Source organism: Leucoraja erinacea, unplaced genomic scaffold, assembly GCF_028641065.1.
Source record: "Leucoraja erinacea ecotype New England unplaced genomic scaffold, Leri_hhj_1 Leri_67S, whole genome shotgun sequence".
NCBI lineage: Eukaryota > Metazoa > Chordata > Chondrichthyes > Rajiformes > Rajidae > Leucoraja > Leucoraja erinaceus.
This window is the reverse complement of record NW_026576597.1, coordinates 230,533-248,302: the sequence shown is the minus strand read 5'-3', so window position 1 is coordinate 248,302 and position 17,770 is coordinate 230,533. Positions and strand designations below refer to the sequence as shown.

General features: G+C 46.0%; 1 protein-coding gene across 2 annotated transcripts in view; it reads left to right on the top strand.

The window, feature by feature from the left end:
* hsd17b8 (hydroxysteroid (17-beta) dehydrogenase 8) overlaps positions 1 to 13,005 on the top strand; it is a 31,019-nt gene extending 18,014 nt beyond the window's left edge. For both annotated transcript variants that reach the window (XM_055631183.1, XM_055631184.1), the window contains exons 7-9: positions 3,058 to 3,100; positions 6,410 to 6,484; positions 11,112 to 13,005. In XM_055631183.1, the coding sequence (XP_055487158.1) occupies positions 3,058 to 3,100; positions 6,410 to 6,484; positions 11,112 to 11,128 (135 nt within the window). In that variant the 3' untranslated portion in view covers positions 11,129 to 13,005. The remainder of the gene's footprint in view (positions 1 to 3,057; positions 3,101 to 6,409; positions 6,485 to 11,111) is intronic.
* Positions 13,006 to 17,770: the final 4,765 nt, after the last annotated feature.

Below are 17,770 nucleotides of genomic sequence, written 5' to 3'. Positions count from 1 at the left end.
GAGAGGTTGAGCAGGCTGGGACCCCATTCCTTGGAGTGCAGGAGGATGAGGGGTGATCCTCTAGAGGTGTATAACTCATGAAATAGATTGGGTAGATGCACAGAGTCTCTTGCCCAGAGTAGGTGAATCGAGAACTGGAGGTTTCAGATGACGGTGGGAAAGATTTATTAGGAACCTGAGGGGTAACCGTTTCACACAAGAGGTGCTGGGTGTATCATATAACCATATAACAATGACAGCACGGAAACAGGCCATCTCGGCCCTACAAGTCCGTGCCGAACAACTTGTTTTCCCTTAGTCCCACCTGCCTGCACTCATACCATAACCCTCCATTCCCTTCTCATCCATATGCCTATCCAATTTATTTTTAAATGATACCAATGAACCTGCCTCCACCGCTTCCACTGGAAGCTCATTCCACACCGCTACCACTCTCTGAGTAAAGAGGTTCCCCCTCATGTTACCCCTAAACTTCTGTCCCTTAATTCTGAAGTCATGTCCTCTTGTTTGAATCTTCCCTATTCTCAAAGGGAAAAGCTTGTCCACATCAACTCTGTCTATCCCTCTCATCATTTTAAAGATCTCTATCAAGTCCCCCCTTAACCTTCTGCGCTCCAGAGAATAAAGACCTAACTTATTCAACCTATCTCTGTAACTTAGTTGTTGAAACCCAGGCAACATTCTAGTAAATCTCCTCTGTACTCTCTCTATTTTGTTGACGTCCTTCCTATAATTGGGCGACCAAAATTGTACACCATACTCCAGATTTGGTCTCACCAATGCCTTGTACAATTTTAACATTACATCCCAACTTCTATACTCAATGTATGGAACGAGTTGCTGGAGGAGGTGGTTGAGGCAGGGATTATCGCAATGTTTAAGCAACATTTAGACAGGACATGGATAGGACAGGTTTAGAGGAACATGGGCCAAACGCAGGCAATAGTACTAGTGTAGCTGGGACATGTTGGTTGGGCCGAAGGGCCTGTTTCCACATTCTGTGACTCTTGGTACAATCCACTGTACACAGATGAAGTGTACAACGTTTAGTACAAGATATAACATTGAGGTCCAAATAACCCGATTCAAGAGAGTTTGTAGGTCTCCAATGAGATAGATGGGAGGTCAGGACCACTCTCTAGCTAGTTGAAGGATAGGTCAGTTGCCTGATAACAGCTGGGAAGAAACTGTCCCTGAATCTAGAGGAATTCCCTGCCACAGAAGGCAGTGGAGGCCAAGTCACTGGATGGATTTAAGAGAGAGTTGGATACAGCTCTTGGGGCTAGTGGAATCAAGGGATATGGGGAGAAGGCAGGTTGGGGATGATCAGCCACGATCACAATGAATGGCGGTGCTGGCTCGAAGGGCCGAATGGCCTCCTGCACCTATTTTTTATGTTTCTATGTATGCGTTTTCAAACTTCTGTACCTCTTGCCTCATGTGAGAGGGGAGAAGAGGGAGCGAGCAGGTGAGACTGATCCCTGATTATGCTGAAGATACACACAAGAGGCTGGAGTTACTCAACGGGTCAGGCAGCATCTCTGGAGAAACGGAATAGGTGACGTTTCTGATCAAGACCCTTCTTCAGTGAGAGTCAGGGGAAAGAGAAACGAGAATTATCTAAATGGTGGCCGATTGGGAAAGGGGGAGATGCAGCGAGACCTGGGTGTCATGGTACACCAGTCATTGAAGGTAGGCATGCAGGTGCAGCAGGCAGTAAAGGAAGCGAATGGTATGTTGGCTTTCATTGCAAAAGGATTTGAGTATAGGAGCAGGGAGGTTCTACTGCAGTTGTACAGGGTCTTGGTGAGACCACACCTGGAGTATTGCGTACAGTTTTGGTCTCCAAATCTGAGGAAGGACATTATTGCCATAGAGGGAGTGCAGAGATGGTTCACCAGACTGATTCCTGGGATGTCAGGACTGTCTTATGAAGAAAGACTGGATAGACTTGGTTTATACTCTCTAGAATTTAGGAGATTGAGAGGGGATCTTATAGAAACTTACAAAATTCTTAAGGGGTTGGACAGGCTAGATGCAGGAAGATTGTTCCCGATGTTGGGGAAGTCCAGGACAAGGGGTCACAGCTTAAGGATAAGGGGGAAATCCTTTAAAACCGAGATGAGAAGAACTTTTTTTCACACAGAGAGAGTGGTGAATCTCTGGAACTCTCTGCCACAGAGGGTAGTTGAGGCTAGTTAATTCGCTATATTTAAGAGGGAGTTAGATGTGGCCCTTGTGGATCAGGGGGTATGGAGAGAAAGCAGGTACGGGATACTGAGTTGGATGATCAGCCATGATCATATTGAATGGCGGTGCAGGCTCGAAGGGCCGAATGGCCTACTCCTGCACCTAATTTCTATGTTTCTATGTTTCTAAAGTACATAGAACAGAGAAGGTACAGAGAACAATTGAAAAATGAAAGATGTGCAAACAGCAACGATGATCAAGGGAAGGTAGAGCCCACAATGGTCCATTTTTGGCTGTGGGGAAGGTGATGAAGAGTTATACAGACAATGAAACTCAACAGGACAACAGTGAAACTAGTACGACGACTAAGGTGGGAGAGGGATGGAGAGAGAGGGGATGAAGGGGTTACTTGAAATTGGAGAAATCAATATTCATACCGAAGATAGACACAAAATACTGGAGTAACTCAGCGGGACAGGCAGCATCTCTGGAGCAAAGGAATGGATGGCGTTTCAGGTCGAGACCCTTCTGCAGACTGAGAGTCAGGGGAGAGGGCAGAATTGTTGTCGGGGAGAGGAGTAGAACTTCTTCAAAGTAGGCATACCTTGAGATTTAGCAGTGGAGCAGACAAAATGTTCGTACCACTGGGTCGTACGTTGCCCAAGCTAAAAATTAGGTGCTGTTCCTCCAGTTGGTGTTTTATACTGCTGGCCTTGCCGAGGCAGCGTGAAGTGTAGATGGAGTCCGTGGAAGGGAGGTTGGTTTGTGTGATGGTCTGGCCTGCGTCTGCGATTCTCTGCAATTTCCTGCGTACTTGGATCGCGATGTTGGCAAACCATGTTGAACGGTTCCCCTCTCCTTCCCCAGGTGTTACAGCTGGTGCCCATGGGACGTCTGGGAGATGCTTCTGGTGAGTGAGGCTGTCTGACGCACATATAACATATAACAATTACAGCACGGAAACAGGCCATCTCGACCCTTCTAGTCCGTGCCGAACACATAATCTCCCCTAGTCCCATATACCTGCGCTCAGACCATAACCTTCCATTCCCTTCCCATCCATATAACTATCCAATTTATTTTTAAATGATAAAAACGAACCTGCCTCCACCACCTTCACTGGAAGCTCATTCCACACAGCCACCACTCTCTGAGTAAAGAAGTTCCCCCTCATGTTACCCCTAAACTTCTGTCCCTTAATTCTCATGTCATGTCCCCTTGTTTGAATCTTCCCTACTCTCATTGGGAAAAGCTTTTCCACGTCAACTCTGTCTATCCCTCTCATCATTTTAAAGACCTCTATCAAGTCCCCCCTTAACCTTCTGCGCTCCAAAGAATAAAGCCCTAACTTGTTCAACCTATCTCTGTAACTTAGTTGCTGAAACCCAGGCAACATTCTAGTAAATCTCCTCTGTACTCTCTCTATTTTGTTGACATCCTTCCTATAATTAGGCGACCAAAATTGTACACCATACTCCAGAATTGGCCTCACCAATGCCTTGTACAATTTTAACATTACATCCCAACTTCTATACTCAAAGTGGGTATAGAACACACAGTGGGATGGTGGAATGAAGTGCTGCCCTTCTCACGTTTAGTCTAGAGACACAGCGCGGAAACAGACCCTCCGACCCACCGAGTCTGCACCGACCACTGATCCCCACACATTAACACTACCCTACACCCTCTAGGGACATGTTTTACATTTTATACCAAGCCAATTAACCTACAAACCTGTACGTCTTTGGAGTGTGGGAGGAAACTGAAGATCTCGAGAAAACCCATGCAGTCAAAGGGAGAACGTACAAACTCTGTACAGTCAGCACCCGTTGTCTACTCTCTAGAATTTAGGAGATTGAGAGGGGATCTTATAGAAACTTACACAATTCTTAAGGGGTTGGACAGGCTAGATGCAGGAAGATTGTTCCCGATGTTGGGGAAGTCCAGGACAAGGGGTCACAGCTTAAGGATAAGGGGAAATCCTTTAAAACCGAGATGAGAAGAACTTTTTTTCACACAGAGAGTGGTGAATCTCTGGAACTCTCTTCCACAGAGGGTAGTCGAGGCCACACAGTTCATTGGCTATATTTAAGAGGGAGTTAGATGTGGCCCTTGTGGCTAAGGGGATCAGGGGGTATGGAGAGAAGGCAGGTACGGGATACTGAGTTGGATGATCAGCCATGATCATATTGAATGGCGAATGGTGCAGGCTCGAAGGGCCGAATGGCCTACTCCTGCACCTAATTTCTATGTTTCTATGTAGTCGGGATCGTACCCGGGTCTCTGGCGCTGTGCGGCTGCAACTCTACCGCTGCCCTGCTCTGTGCACTGCTCTGTGTTCTAAGTGGTGAGAGGTCGTAGAGAGAGGGTGGCTTAGTAAAGTTGTCGGAAGGAACTACAGATGCTGGTTTAAACTGAAGATAAACAAAATGCTGGAGTAACACAGGCAGGCAGACAGGCAGCATCTCTGGATAGAAGGAATCGGTGACGTTTTGGGTCGATTCTACATTTTCCTTGAACTCATCCCCTTTTGAGTATAGAAGCTGGGATGTAATGTTAAAATTGTACAAGGCATTGGTGAGGCCAATTCTGGAGTATTGTGTACAATTTTGGTCAAATTGTAAAATAGGACGTACATGGTAAATGGTAGGGAATTGAAGAATACAGTTGAACAGAGGGATCTGGGTATAACCGTGCATAGTTCCTTGAAGGTGGAATCTCATGTAGATAGGGTGGTAAAGAAAGCTTTTGGTATGCTAGCCTTTATAAATCAGAGCATAGAGTATAGAAGCTGGGATGTAATGTTAAAATTGTACAAGGCATTGGTGAGACCAAATCTGGAGTACGGTGTACAATTTTGGTCGCCCAATTATAGGAAGGATGTCAACAAAATAGAGAGAGTACAGAGGAGATTTACTAGAATGTTGCCTGGGTTTCAACAACTAAGTTACAGAGAAAGATTGAACAAGTTAGGTCTTTATTCTCTGGAGCGCAGAAGGTTAAGGGGGGACTTGATAGACGTCTTTAAAATGATTAGAGGGATAGACAGAGTTGATGTGGACAAGCTTTTTCCTTTGAGAATAGGGAAGATTCAAACAAGAGGACATGACTTCAGAATTAAGGGACAGAAGTTTAGGGGTAACATGAGGGGGAACTTCTTTACTCAGAGAGTGGTAGCGGTGTGGAATGAGCTTCCAGTGGAAGTGGTGGAGGCAGGTTCATTGGTATCATTTAAAAATAAATTGGATAGGCATATGGATGAGAAGGGAATGGAGGGTTATGGTATGAGTGCAGGCAGGTGGGACTAAGGGGGGAAAAAGTTGTTCGGCACGGACTTGTAGGGCCGAGATGGCCTGTTTCCGTGCTGTAATTGTTATATGGTTATATGTTATATGGTTTTCACCTTGCTACCTATTGCTTCTACCCTCCTTTTACACCCCTCTGCCTCTCTGCTCTTGTACCCCTCCCCCTGCCACATTAGTTTAAATCCTCCCCGACAGCACTAGCAAACACTCCCCCAAGGGAGTTTTGGGCCCCATATCTGAGGAGCGATACGTGGCCTTGGAGAGGGCCTTGAGGGGGTTTACAAGAATGATCCCAGGGATGACTGGGTTAACATATGATGAGCGTTTGACGTCTCTGGGCCTGTACTCACTGGAGTTTAGAAGGATGAGAGGGGACCTCATTGAAACTCACTGAATAGTGAAAGGCCTGGATAGAGTGGATGTGGAGAGGATGTTTCCACTGGTGGGAGAGTCTGGGACCAGAATAAAAGGACGTACCTTTAGAATGGAGATGAGGAGGAGTTTCTTTAGGCAGAGGGTGGAGAATGTGGGCTTCATTGCTGCAGAGAGTTGTGGAGGCCAAGTCAATGGGTATTTTTAAAGTGGAGATAGAAAGATTCTCAGTGCCTCTATTTTTTTGCTGAGGTTGCCGCTGCATAGACCTCGTCTCAATGCCTGTCCCTCTGTACAGGTAGTGTCCCATCTCACTGTACGTATCCCCCTACAGAGGTTGCCTCCGCCTGTAACCAGTCTCACTGCCTCCGCCTGTACTGTCTCACTGCCTGTGTTCCTCCTACAGAGGCTACCTCTGCCTGTACCCAGTCTCACTGCCTGTAACTAGTCTCACTGCCTGTATCCCTCCTACATAGGCTACCTCTGCCTGTACCCAGTCTCACTGCCTGTAACTAGTCTCACTGCCTGTGTCCCTCCTACAGAGGTCGCCTCGGTGTGTGCTTTCTTGGCATCTGACGACAGCAGCTACATCACAGGAGCCAGTGTGGAGGTGACAGGTGAGAGATGTGTGGTCATCGCCGAGCTTGTGACACACTGTTCTGTGCAGCTGCACACACAGGGAAACAGGCACCCGTAGTACTGGTGGCGTGGTTACATCACCATCGTCTCAAGGTGCTGGTGGACAGTGATGTTCGACAGGTGCATGGATAGGACAGGTTTGGTGGGATATGGGCCAAATGTAGGCAGGTGGGACGAGTGTAGATGGGACATGTTGGCTGGTGTGGGCAAGTTGGGATGAAGGGCCTGTTTCCACACTGTATCACTTGTATAACAGCCTCAGATAATACAAGAACATTCCATAAAATCCTTCTTGGAAGCGAGGGGATGTATGAATAGGATGTACATGGTAAATGGTAGGGAATTGAAGAATACAGTTGAACAGAGGGATCTGGGTATAACCGTGCATAGTTCCGTGAAGGTGGAATCTCATATAGATAGGGTGGTAAAGAAAGCTTTTGATATGCTAGCCTTTATAAATCAGAGCATTGATTATAGAAGCTGGGATGTAATGTTAAAATTGTACAAGGCATTGGTGAAACCAAATCTGGAGTATGGTGTACAATGTTGGTCGCGCAATTATAGGAAGGATGTCAACAAAAAATAGAGAGAGTACAGAGGAGATTTACTAGAATGTTGCCTGGGTTTCAACAACTAAGTTACAGAGATAGGTTGAATAAGTTAGGGCTTTATTCTCTGGAGCGCAGAAGGTTAAGGGGGGACATGATAGAGGTCTTTAAAATGATGAGAGGGATAGACAGAGTTGATGTGGACAAGCTTTTCCATTTGAGAATAGGGAAGATTCAAACAAGAGGACATGACTTCAGAAGTTTAGGGGTAATATGAGGGGGAACTTCGTTACTCAGAGAGTGGTAGCGGTGTGGAATGAGCTTCCAGTGGAAGTGGTGGAGGCAGGTTCATTGGTATCATTTAAAAATAAATTGGATAGGCATATGGATGAGAAGGGAATGGAGGGTTATGGTATGAGTGCAGGCAGGTGGGACTAAGGGGAAAAAAAGTTGTTCGGCACGGACTTGTAGGGCCGAGATGGCCTGTTTCCGTGCTGTAATTGTTATATGGTTATATGGTTATTATATTGCCGATGTCTCCCACACAAACCAGAACCTACAGAAACAATCTCCAGCTACCTTTAACACCTGTGTTGACCTGAATATTCAATAGTCACTTTCTTACTGATCGCATCATCGCATGCAACAAATATCCCCCATCACGTAATTTAGTTTAGAGATACGGTACGGAAACAGGCCCTTCGGCCCACCGAGTCCATGCTGACCAGTGATACCCACACACTAACACTATCCTACACACACGAGGGACAATTTACTATTTTAACCGAAGCCAGATAACCTATGTCTTTGGACTGTGGGAGGAAACTGGAGCACCCGGAGAAAACCCACGCAGTTCACAGGAGAACGTGCAGACACCGTACAGACAGCACCCGTAGTCAGGATTTAACCCGGGTCTCTGGCGCTGTTAGTCAACAATTCTAGCACTGTGCCACCGTGCCGGCCAAAACATCTTCTAAGTATGGTGTTCCTCAGTTTCAGAATATCTGCTGTGACAACATCAACTCTTGAGCCACTGTCATTGTGTCTTGGCCAGAAATGCCTGATCTCTGCCCTTGAGCATTGTATCCCGCACCAGCTATTGGGGTGGAACCTTCACATTAGGTTTTCCTCCCATTTATAGCAAGTTGTCTTACTAACATGAATTAGTTTTTTTGAGGAGGTGAGGAAGATGATTGATGAGGGTGGGGTGGTGGATATAGGCCTGAATATACATGGTAAATGGTAGGGAATTGAAGAATACAGTTGAACAGAGGGATCTGGGAATAACTGTGCACAGTTCCCTGAAAGTGGAATCTCATGTAGATAGGGTGGTAAAGAAAGCTTTTGGTATGCTAGCCTTTATAAATCAGAGCATTGAGTATAGAAGTTGGGATGTAATGTTAAAATTGTACAAGGCATTGGTGAGGCCAAATCTGGAGTATGGTGTACAATTTTGGTCGCCCAATTATAGGAAGGATGTCAACAAAATAGAGAGAGTACAGAGGAGATTTACTAGAATGTTGCCTGGGTTTCAGCAACTAAGTTACAGAGAAAGGTTGAACAAGTTAGGGCTTTATTCTTTGGAGCGCAGAAGGTTAAGGGGGAACTTGATAGAGGTTTTTTAAAATGATGAGAGGGATAGACAGAGTTGACGTGGAAAAGCTTTTCCCACTGAGAGTAGGGAAGATTCAAACAAGGGGACATGACTTGAGAATTAAGGGACTGAAGTTTAGGGGTAACATGAGGGGGAACTTCTTTACTCAGAGAGTGGTGGCTGTGTGGAATGAGCTTCCAGTGAAGGTGGTGGAGGCAGGTTCGTTTTTATCATTTAAAAATAAATTGGATAGTTATATGGAGGGGAAGGGAATGGAAGGTTATGGTCTTGAGCGCAGGTATATGGGACTAGGGGAGAATATGTGTTCGGCACGGACTAGAAGGGTCGAGATGGCCTGTTTCCGTGCTGGAAAGGGCCGGAAACAGGCCATCTCGGCCCTACAAGTCCGTGCCGAACAACTTTTTTCCCTTAGTCCCACCTGCCTGCACTCATACCATAACCCTCCATTCCCTTCTCATCCATATGCCTATCCAATTTATTTTAAAATGATACCAATGAACCTGCCTCCACCACTTCCACTGGAAGCTCATTCCACACCGCTACCACTCTCTGAGTAAAGAAGTTCCCCCTCATATTACCCCTAAACTTCTATCTCTTAATTTCCCCCACATCTAGGGGGAGTACAGAGAAGGTTCACCAGACTGATTCCTGGGATGTCAGGACTTTCATATGAAGAAAGACTGGATAGACTTGGTTTATACTCGCTAGAATTTAGGAGATTGATGGGGATCTTATAGAAACTTACAAAATTCTTAAGGGGTTGGACAGGCTAGATGCAGGAAGATTGTACCCGATGTTGGGGAAGTCCAGGACAAGGGGTCACAGTTTGAGGATAGAGGGGAAATCCTTTAGGACCGAGATGAGAAAAACATTTTTCACACAGAGAGTGGTGAATCTCTGGAATTCTCTGCCACAGAAGGCAGTTGAGGCCACAGTTCATTGGCTATATTTAAGAGGGAGTTAGATGTGGCCCTTGTGGCTAAAGGGATCAGGGCGTATGGAGAGAAGGCAGGTACGGGATACTGAGTTGGATGATCAGCCATGATCATATTGAATGGCGGTGCAGGCTCGAAGGGCCGAATGGCCTACTCCTGCACCTAATTTCTATGTTTCTACCCCAAAGACGTGTGGGTTTTTAGGTTAATTGGCCACTATTGTGTAGGGAGTAGATGAGAGTGGGATTACATGGAACGTATGTCCATAAGTGTTAGGAGCAGAATTAGGCCATTCAGCCCATCATGTCTAATCCGCCATTCAATCATGGCTGAGCTATCTCTCCCTGCCTTCTCCCCCTCACCCCTGACACCTGTATTAATCAGGAGTATCTCTATTTCTCCCTTAAAAGTTTTAAAAAAGGACCAAGTGTGAACGGGTGATTGATGGTGGGTATGGACTCGGTGGGCTGAAGGTCCTGTTTCCATGTTGTATCTATAAACTAAACATAGAACTAGTGTGATCGGTGGGTCGCTGGTTGGCTTGCCAAAGGGTCAGAGAGAGTACAGAGGAGATTTACTAGAATGTTGCCTGGGTTTCAGCAACTAAGTTACAGAGATAGATTTGAACAAGTTAGGGCTTTATTCTTTGGAGCGCAGAAGGTTAAGGGGGGACTTGATAGAGGTTTTTAAAATGATGAGAGGGATAGACAGAGTTGATGTGGACAAGCTTTTCCCACTGAGAGTAGGGAAGATTCAAACAAGGGGACATGACTTGAGAATTAAGGGACTGAAGATTAGGGGTAACATGAGGGGGAACTTCTTTACTCAGAGAGTGGTAGCTGTGTGGAATGAGCTTCCAGTGAAGGTGGTGGAGGCAGGTTCGTTGGTATCATTTAAAAATAAATTGGATAGTTATATGGAGGGAATGGAGGGTTATGGTCTGAGTGCAGGCAGGTGGGACTAAGGGGGAAAAAAGTTGTTTGGCACGGACTTGTACGGCCGAGATGGCCTGTTTCCGTGCTGTAATTGTTATATGGTTGAACAAGGGGACATGACTTGAGAATTAAGGGACTGAAGTTTAGGGGTAACATGAGGGGGAACTTCTTTACTCAGAGAGTGGTAGCTGTGTGGAATGAGCTTCCAGTGAAGGTGGTGGAGGCAGGTTCGTTTTTATCATTTAAAAATAAATTGGATAGTTATATGGATGGGAAGGGAATGGAGGGTTATGGTCTGAGTGCAGGTATATGGGACTAGGGGAGAATATGTGTTCGGCACGGACTAGAAGGGTCGAGATGGCCTGTTTCCATGCTGTAATTGTTATATGGTTATATGGTCTATGTTTCTCAGCTGCATCTTTCAGTGTGAGCTGGTTTGACAGGGCAATGACTAAGCGGATGTTGTCACATGTGGGGGAGGCTTAAACTAGAGGGGCTTGGATTCCACATGGTACCTTCTCGGTTATCTTGCCTGGTCCTCACTGATGTCCTTGTGCTATCTGTCTCCACAGGCGGCCTCTTCATGTGAGGCTGAACACTGAGCCACAGGTGTGGGGTGCCAAAGATGCGGAGAATAGACCAAGCAATTCCCAAGGAATGTTTCCTGGGAGAATCTCCCTGCTTTCCTCTCGTTGGGATGGTGCACCTCAGAAGATGGCCGCTCTCTGATCTCTCTCACTGGGCTGTGTGCCTTTATTGTTGAGGGAGCCTCTCATACCGTACTGTACTGCACTGTGTATGATAATGTCCCTGATACTGGGGCTGTGTACATTAAACCAGGACGATGTCTGATACTGGAGTAAGACAGAAAATGCTGCGAATACTCAGCAGAGTTGCTGTTTCAGGCTGATCAGTTTGGACGTGTGATGCAATGAATTTGTGCCTCACGGCCCCAGGGTCCACACGGACCTCGGGTGCTGTCTGTGTGGAGTTTGCTTGTTCTCCCTGTGACTGTGTAGGTTTCATCCCATATCCCAGGTTAACTGACTGCTACAACTGCCCAGAGTGGGTTAAGATACAAGATACAAGATACATTTAATTGTCATTTGGACCCCCTTGAGGTCCAAACGAAATGCCGTTTCTGCAGCCATCCATAAGAGATGGAACATAGAAAAATAGATGCAGTGGGCCATTCAGCCCTTCGAGCCAGCACCACCATTCAATATGATCATGACTGATCGTCTAAAAACAGCAGCCCGTTCCTGCTTTTCCCCCCCATATCCTTTAATTCCTTTATCCCTAAGAGCTACGGTATATCTATCACTTGAAAACATCTAGTGAATTGGCCTCCACTGCCTTCTGTGGCAGAGAATTCCACAGATTCACAACGCTGGGTGAAAACGTTTTTCATCATCTCAGTCCTAAATGGCCTACTGCGTATTCTTAACTGAAACCCCAGGTTCTGGACTGCCCTGACATCGGGACATCTTCTCCTGCATCTGGCCTGCCCAATCCCTTAAGAATTTTATATGTTTCTATAAAATGTTATATGTTTCTATAGGATCCCCTCACATCCTTCTAAATTCCAGTGAACATAAGCTCAGTCGACCCATTCTTTCATCAGATGACAGTCCAGCCATCTCGGGAATTAACCTGGTGAACCTACGCTGCACTCCCTCAATAGCAAGAATGTCCTTCCTCAAATTAGGCACACAATACCCCAGGTGCGATCTCACCAGGGCCCTGTATAACTGCAGTAGGACCTCCTTGCTCCTAAACTCAAATCTTCTCGCAGTGAAAGATAGATCGGCCATCGTAAAATGGCTGAGTGGACTTGATGGGCTGAGAAGTTAGGAGGTCATGTTGCATTTGTTGGTGAGACAACAATTATAGTTTTGTGTTCATATTATAGAAATATGTTAAGCTGGAAAGGGTAGAGAAGATTTACAAGGATGTTGCCAGGCCTCTAGGGTCTGAGCTATAGGGAGAGGTTGAGTAGGCTGAGACTATTCCTTGGAGAGCAGGAGGATGAAGCGTGATCTTATAGAGGTGTATAAAATCATGAGGAATATATCGGGTAGATGCAGTTTCTTGCCCAGAGTAGGTGAATGGAAAACCAGAGGACAGAGTGAAAGGGGAAAGATTTAATAGGAATCTGAAGGGTAGCTTTTTCACACAATGGGTGGTGGGTGTATGGAACAAGCTGCCAGAGGAGGTAGTTGAGGCAAGGACTATCGCAATGTTTAATGAACAATGAAACAAGTACATGAATAGGACGGGTTTGGTGGGATATGGACCAAATGCAGACGTGGGAGTTGTGTAGCTGGGACATGTTGGTCAGTGTGGGCAAGTTGTTTCCACGCTGTATATCACTGTATCTCCCCACTGATGCTGCCTGACCTGCTGAGTATTTTGAGACTTCTGTTTTTATTTCAGACTTTCAGCATCACCGGTCTTGTGCTGAAATGTGAGTGTGTGCATCTTTGTGTACAGGTTATCTGTCGACACCTCGCTGGTCAATGCTGTCCCTCCCCTCGAGAGCTCGGGACACCCTGTGGCTCAGCTGCTTCTAAAACCAGCTACTGTTTGCCAGCTGTGTGTACAGCCTGTGGAACAATGGTCAGCCAGCGACTAACAAAGGAGGACCTGGTGAAGTGGGGGGGGGGGGGGTTTGGAGGACAAAGGAGGACCCGGACCACTGTGTGGGGGTAGAAGAAGAATAAAGGAGGACCTGGTACGGGATACTTAGTAACCTTGTTGGTGCCCTTTACATGGCGAATATTGGCATACCTTGCGTATACAAACAAGGAATTTCTCTGTGACTTCTCACATTGTGTGCAGTTTTGCTCCCCTAATTCGAGGAAGGACATCCTTGCTATTGAGGGAGTGCAGCGTAGGTTTACAAGGTTAATCCCAGGGATGGCGGGACTGTCATATGCTGAGAGAATGGAGCAGCTGGGCTTGTACACTCTGGAGTCTAGAAGGATGAGAGGTGATCTTATTGAAACATATAACCATATAACAATTACAGCACGGAAACAGGCCATCTCGACCCTTCTAGTCCGTGCCGAACACATATTCTCCCCTAGTCCCATATACCTGCGCTCAGACCATAACCCTCCATTCCCTTCCCATCCATATGCCTATCCAATTTATTTTTAAATGATAAAAACGAACCTGCCTCCACCACCTTCACTGGAAGCTCATTCCACACAGCCACCACTCTCTGAGTAAAGAAGTTCCCCCTCATATTACCCCTAAACTTCAGTCCCTTAATTCTCAAGTCATGTCCCCTTGTTTGAATCTTCCCTACTCTCAGTGGGAAAAGCTTTTCCACATCAACTCTGTCTATCCCTCTCATCATTTTAAAAACCTCTATCAAGTCCCCCCTTAACCTTCTGCGCTCCAAAGAATAAAGCCCTAACTTGTTCAACCTTTCTCTGTAACTTAGTTGCTGAATCCCAGGCAACATTCTAGTAAATCTCCTCTGTACTCTCTCTATTTTGTTCTCTTTCTCTGACACAATTTTGTTTCCATTTCACCTCCAGCCATTTCCTCGTACTCCACCTATCTGCCAATCATCTGTCCACCCACTTGCAAGGCTTTCTTCCACTCTCCCTTCTCTTGTATTTCCTCCCCCCGAATATAATCAGTCTGAAGAAGTGTCTTCACTTGAGACGTCCCCTGTCCATTCGCTCCGTAGATAGAACATGGGAGGAGCTGATCATGGACTTTAGGAGGGCACATCATCCGAGGACGTACACTCCATTGAGGATAAATGGGGATCCTGTGGATAGGGTGAACTGTTTTAAATATCTGGGAGTCCACATCTCCGAGGATATGACATGGGCATCACACGCCTCAGCACTCGTGAGTAAGGCAAGGCAGCGCCTTTACCACCTCAGGCAATTGAGGAAATTCAGAGTGTCTCCGAGGATCCTCCAGTGCTTCTACGCAGCGGCGGTGGAAAGCATCTTGTCCGGGAACATTACCATCTGGTTTGGGAATTGCTCTGCCAAGGACAAGAAGGCTCTGCAGAGAGTAGTGCGTTCGGCCGAATGCACTATGGGAACTTCATTCGCCCCCCTGCAGGAACTATACAACAGGAGGTGCAACTCCAGAGCAAATAAAATCATGGGAGACCCCTTCCACCCCAGCTACGGACTGTTCCAGCTGCTACAGTCAGGCAAACGCCTCCGTTGCCATGCGGTGAGAACGGAGAGGTTGAGAAGGAATTTCTTCCCAGAGGCAATTTGGACTGTAAATGCCTATCTCATCAGGGACTAACTCTACTGAACGTTTTTTCCTTCCATTATCCATTATTTATTATGTAAAAGAATATGTGTGTTATGATTGTGTTTATAATTTGTTTGGTTGTTTTGTTGTTTGTCTTTTGCACAAAAGTCCGCGAGCATTGCCACTTTCATTTCACTGCACATCTCGTATGTGTATGTGACAAATAAACTTGACTTGACTTGAACAGTACAACACAGTTACAGGTCATTTGGCCTACAATGTTGGTACCAAGCTGAGCTCAGCTGCTGCACGTGATCTAAATCCCCTTATTATCTGTGTTTAAAAAATGCTGCCTGACCTGTTTAGTTACACCAGCATTTTGTGGTGGGTTGAGCTAAGTGGAAGAGCCACATAGTCTGGATACAAACTTGGCTTGAAGACAAAAACAGAGGGTGGTGGTATCGGGTTTCTCAGTGCAGGCCTGTAACAAGTATTGTACCATAGAAACTACAGCAGTACAGTACAGAATCAGATCCGGTGGCCTGCAGTGCCTGTATTAAACATATCAAATTAAACTAATCTCATCAGCCTGCACGTGATCTATATCCATCAGTTTCCTGAATATCCATGTGCCCATCCACAAGTCTTGTTCACACATTGTTCAAGTCGTCAATTCAAGTTTATTTGTCACATACACATACGAGATGTGCAGTGAAATGAAAGTGGCAATGCTCGCGGACTTTGTGCAAAAAGACAAACAAACAAACAACCAAACAAACTATAAACACAATCATATTCTTTTACATATTAAATATTGGAAGGAAAAACGTTCAGTAGAGTTAGTCCCTGGTGAGATGGGAGTTTACAGTCCGAATTGCCTCTGGGAAGAAACTCCTTCTCAACCTCTCCGTTCTCACCGCATGGCAACGGAGGCGTTTGCCTGACCGTAGCAGCTGGAACAGTCCGTTGCAGGGGTGGAAGGGGTCTCCCATGATTTTATTTGCTCTGGAGTTGCACCTCCTGTTGTATAGTTCCTGCAGGGGGGTGAGTGAAGTTCCCATAGTGCGTTCGGGCCGAATGCACTATTCTCTGCAGAGCCTTCTTGTCCTGGTCGGAAAGTCCCGTTGTATAGGCCTCCACCACCACCACCCTCTCTATGGAAATAAAACCATACACATCTCTTTTACATTTTTGCCCCCTCACATAAAATTTATGCTTTTTGGACTTTGACGTTTCTACCCTGGAGAAAAGTTCTCACTGCCTACATTTTTTTATGCCTCTTAAAATGTATATACTTCTATCAGGTGTCCCCTCAACCTCAACAATCCCAGTTGTCCAAACTCTCTTTTTATCTAATACCCTCTAATCCAGGCAGCGCTCCGATAAACAGCTTCTCCGCCCTCTCCAAAGCCTTCACCTGGAATGCAGTGTCCAGAACTGCATTCAGTATTCCAAATGCATCCTTATCAATGTCCTATGACTTCCTAGCTCTTGTGCTCTATGTCCCGACCAAAGAAGGCAAGCATACAATGTCACCTTTACCGCTTATAACCATATAACCATATAACAATTACAACACCTTCACTGGAAGCTCATTCCACACAGCTACCACTCTCTGAGTAAAGAAGTTCCCCCTCATGTTACCCCTAAACTTCAGTCCCTTAATTCTCAAGTCATGTCTCCTTGTTTGAATCTTCCCTACTCTCAGTGGGAAAAGCTTTTCCACGTCAACTCTGTCTATCCCTCTCATCATTTTAAAAACCTCTATCAAGTCCCCCCTTTAACCTTCTGCGCTCCAGAGAATAAAGACCTAACTTATTCAACCTATCTCTGTAACTTAGTTGTTGAAACCCAGGCAACATTCTAGTAAATCTCCTCTGGACCCTGAATATTGAATACTGCTACATGTTGAGCTCCCAGCCTTGGCCACATTGAAACATTTAACACGTACAGCACAAGTACAGTACAGGTTTCGATAGACATGGGTCAAACGTAAGCAGGTGGGAGGTAGTATAGTTTACCAAGCCAATTAACCTACAAACCTGCACGTCTTTGGAGTGTGGGACGAAACCGAGGAGCTCGGAGAAAACCCACGCAGGTCACGGGGAGAACGTACAAACTCCGTACAGACAGGAACCGTAATCGGGATCCATCCCCTTAGCCACCCAAGGGTCCATGCCTCTGGTCTCTCCCAAGTGTCTGTCCTTAGATAGACAATAGACAATATGTGCAGGAGTAGGCCATTTGGCCCTTCGAGCCGGCACCACCATTCAATGTGATCATGGCTGATCATCCCCAATCAGTACCCCGTTCCTGCCTTCTCCCTATATCCCCATGACCCCACTACCTTTAAGAGCCCTATCTAGCTCTCTCCTGAAAGCATCCAGTGAACCTGCCTCTACCACCTACCAAACTGAGGCAGAGAATTCCATGGGCTCAACACTCTCTGTGAGAAAAAGTGTTTCCTCGTCTCCGATCTAAATGGCTTACTCCTCATTCTTAAGCTGTGGCCCCTGGTTCTGGACTCCCCCAGCATCAGGAACATGTTTCCTGCCTCTAGCGTGTCCAAGCCCTTAACAATCTTATATGTTTCAATGAGATACCCTCTCATCCATCTAAACTCCAGAGTGTACAAGCCCAGCTGCTCCATTCTCTCAGCATATGACTGCCCCGCCATCCCGGGGATTAACCTTGTAAATCTACGCTGAACTCCCTCAATAGCAAGAATGTCCTTCCTCAAATTAGGGGACCAAAACTGTACACAATACTCCAGGTGTGGTCTCACTAGGGCTCTGTACAACTGCAGATGGACCTCTTTGCTCCTATATTCGATTCCTCTTGTTATAAAGGCCAACATGCCATTCGCTTTCTTCACTGATTCTCTATCGCCAGGGTCTGTCTAGATAGTCAGTATCATGTGTCTCCTAGAATTTCGGAGATTGAGAGCGGATCTTATAGAAACTTACAAAATTCTTAAGGGGTTGGACAGGCTAGA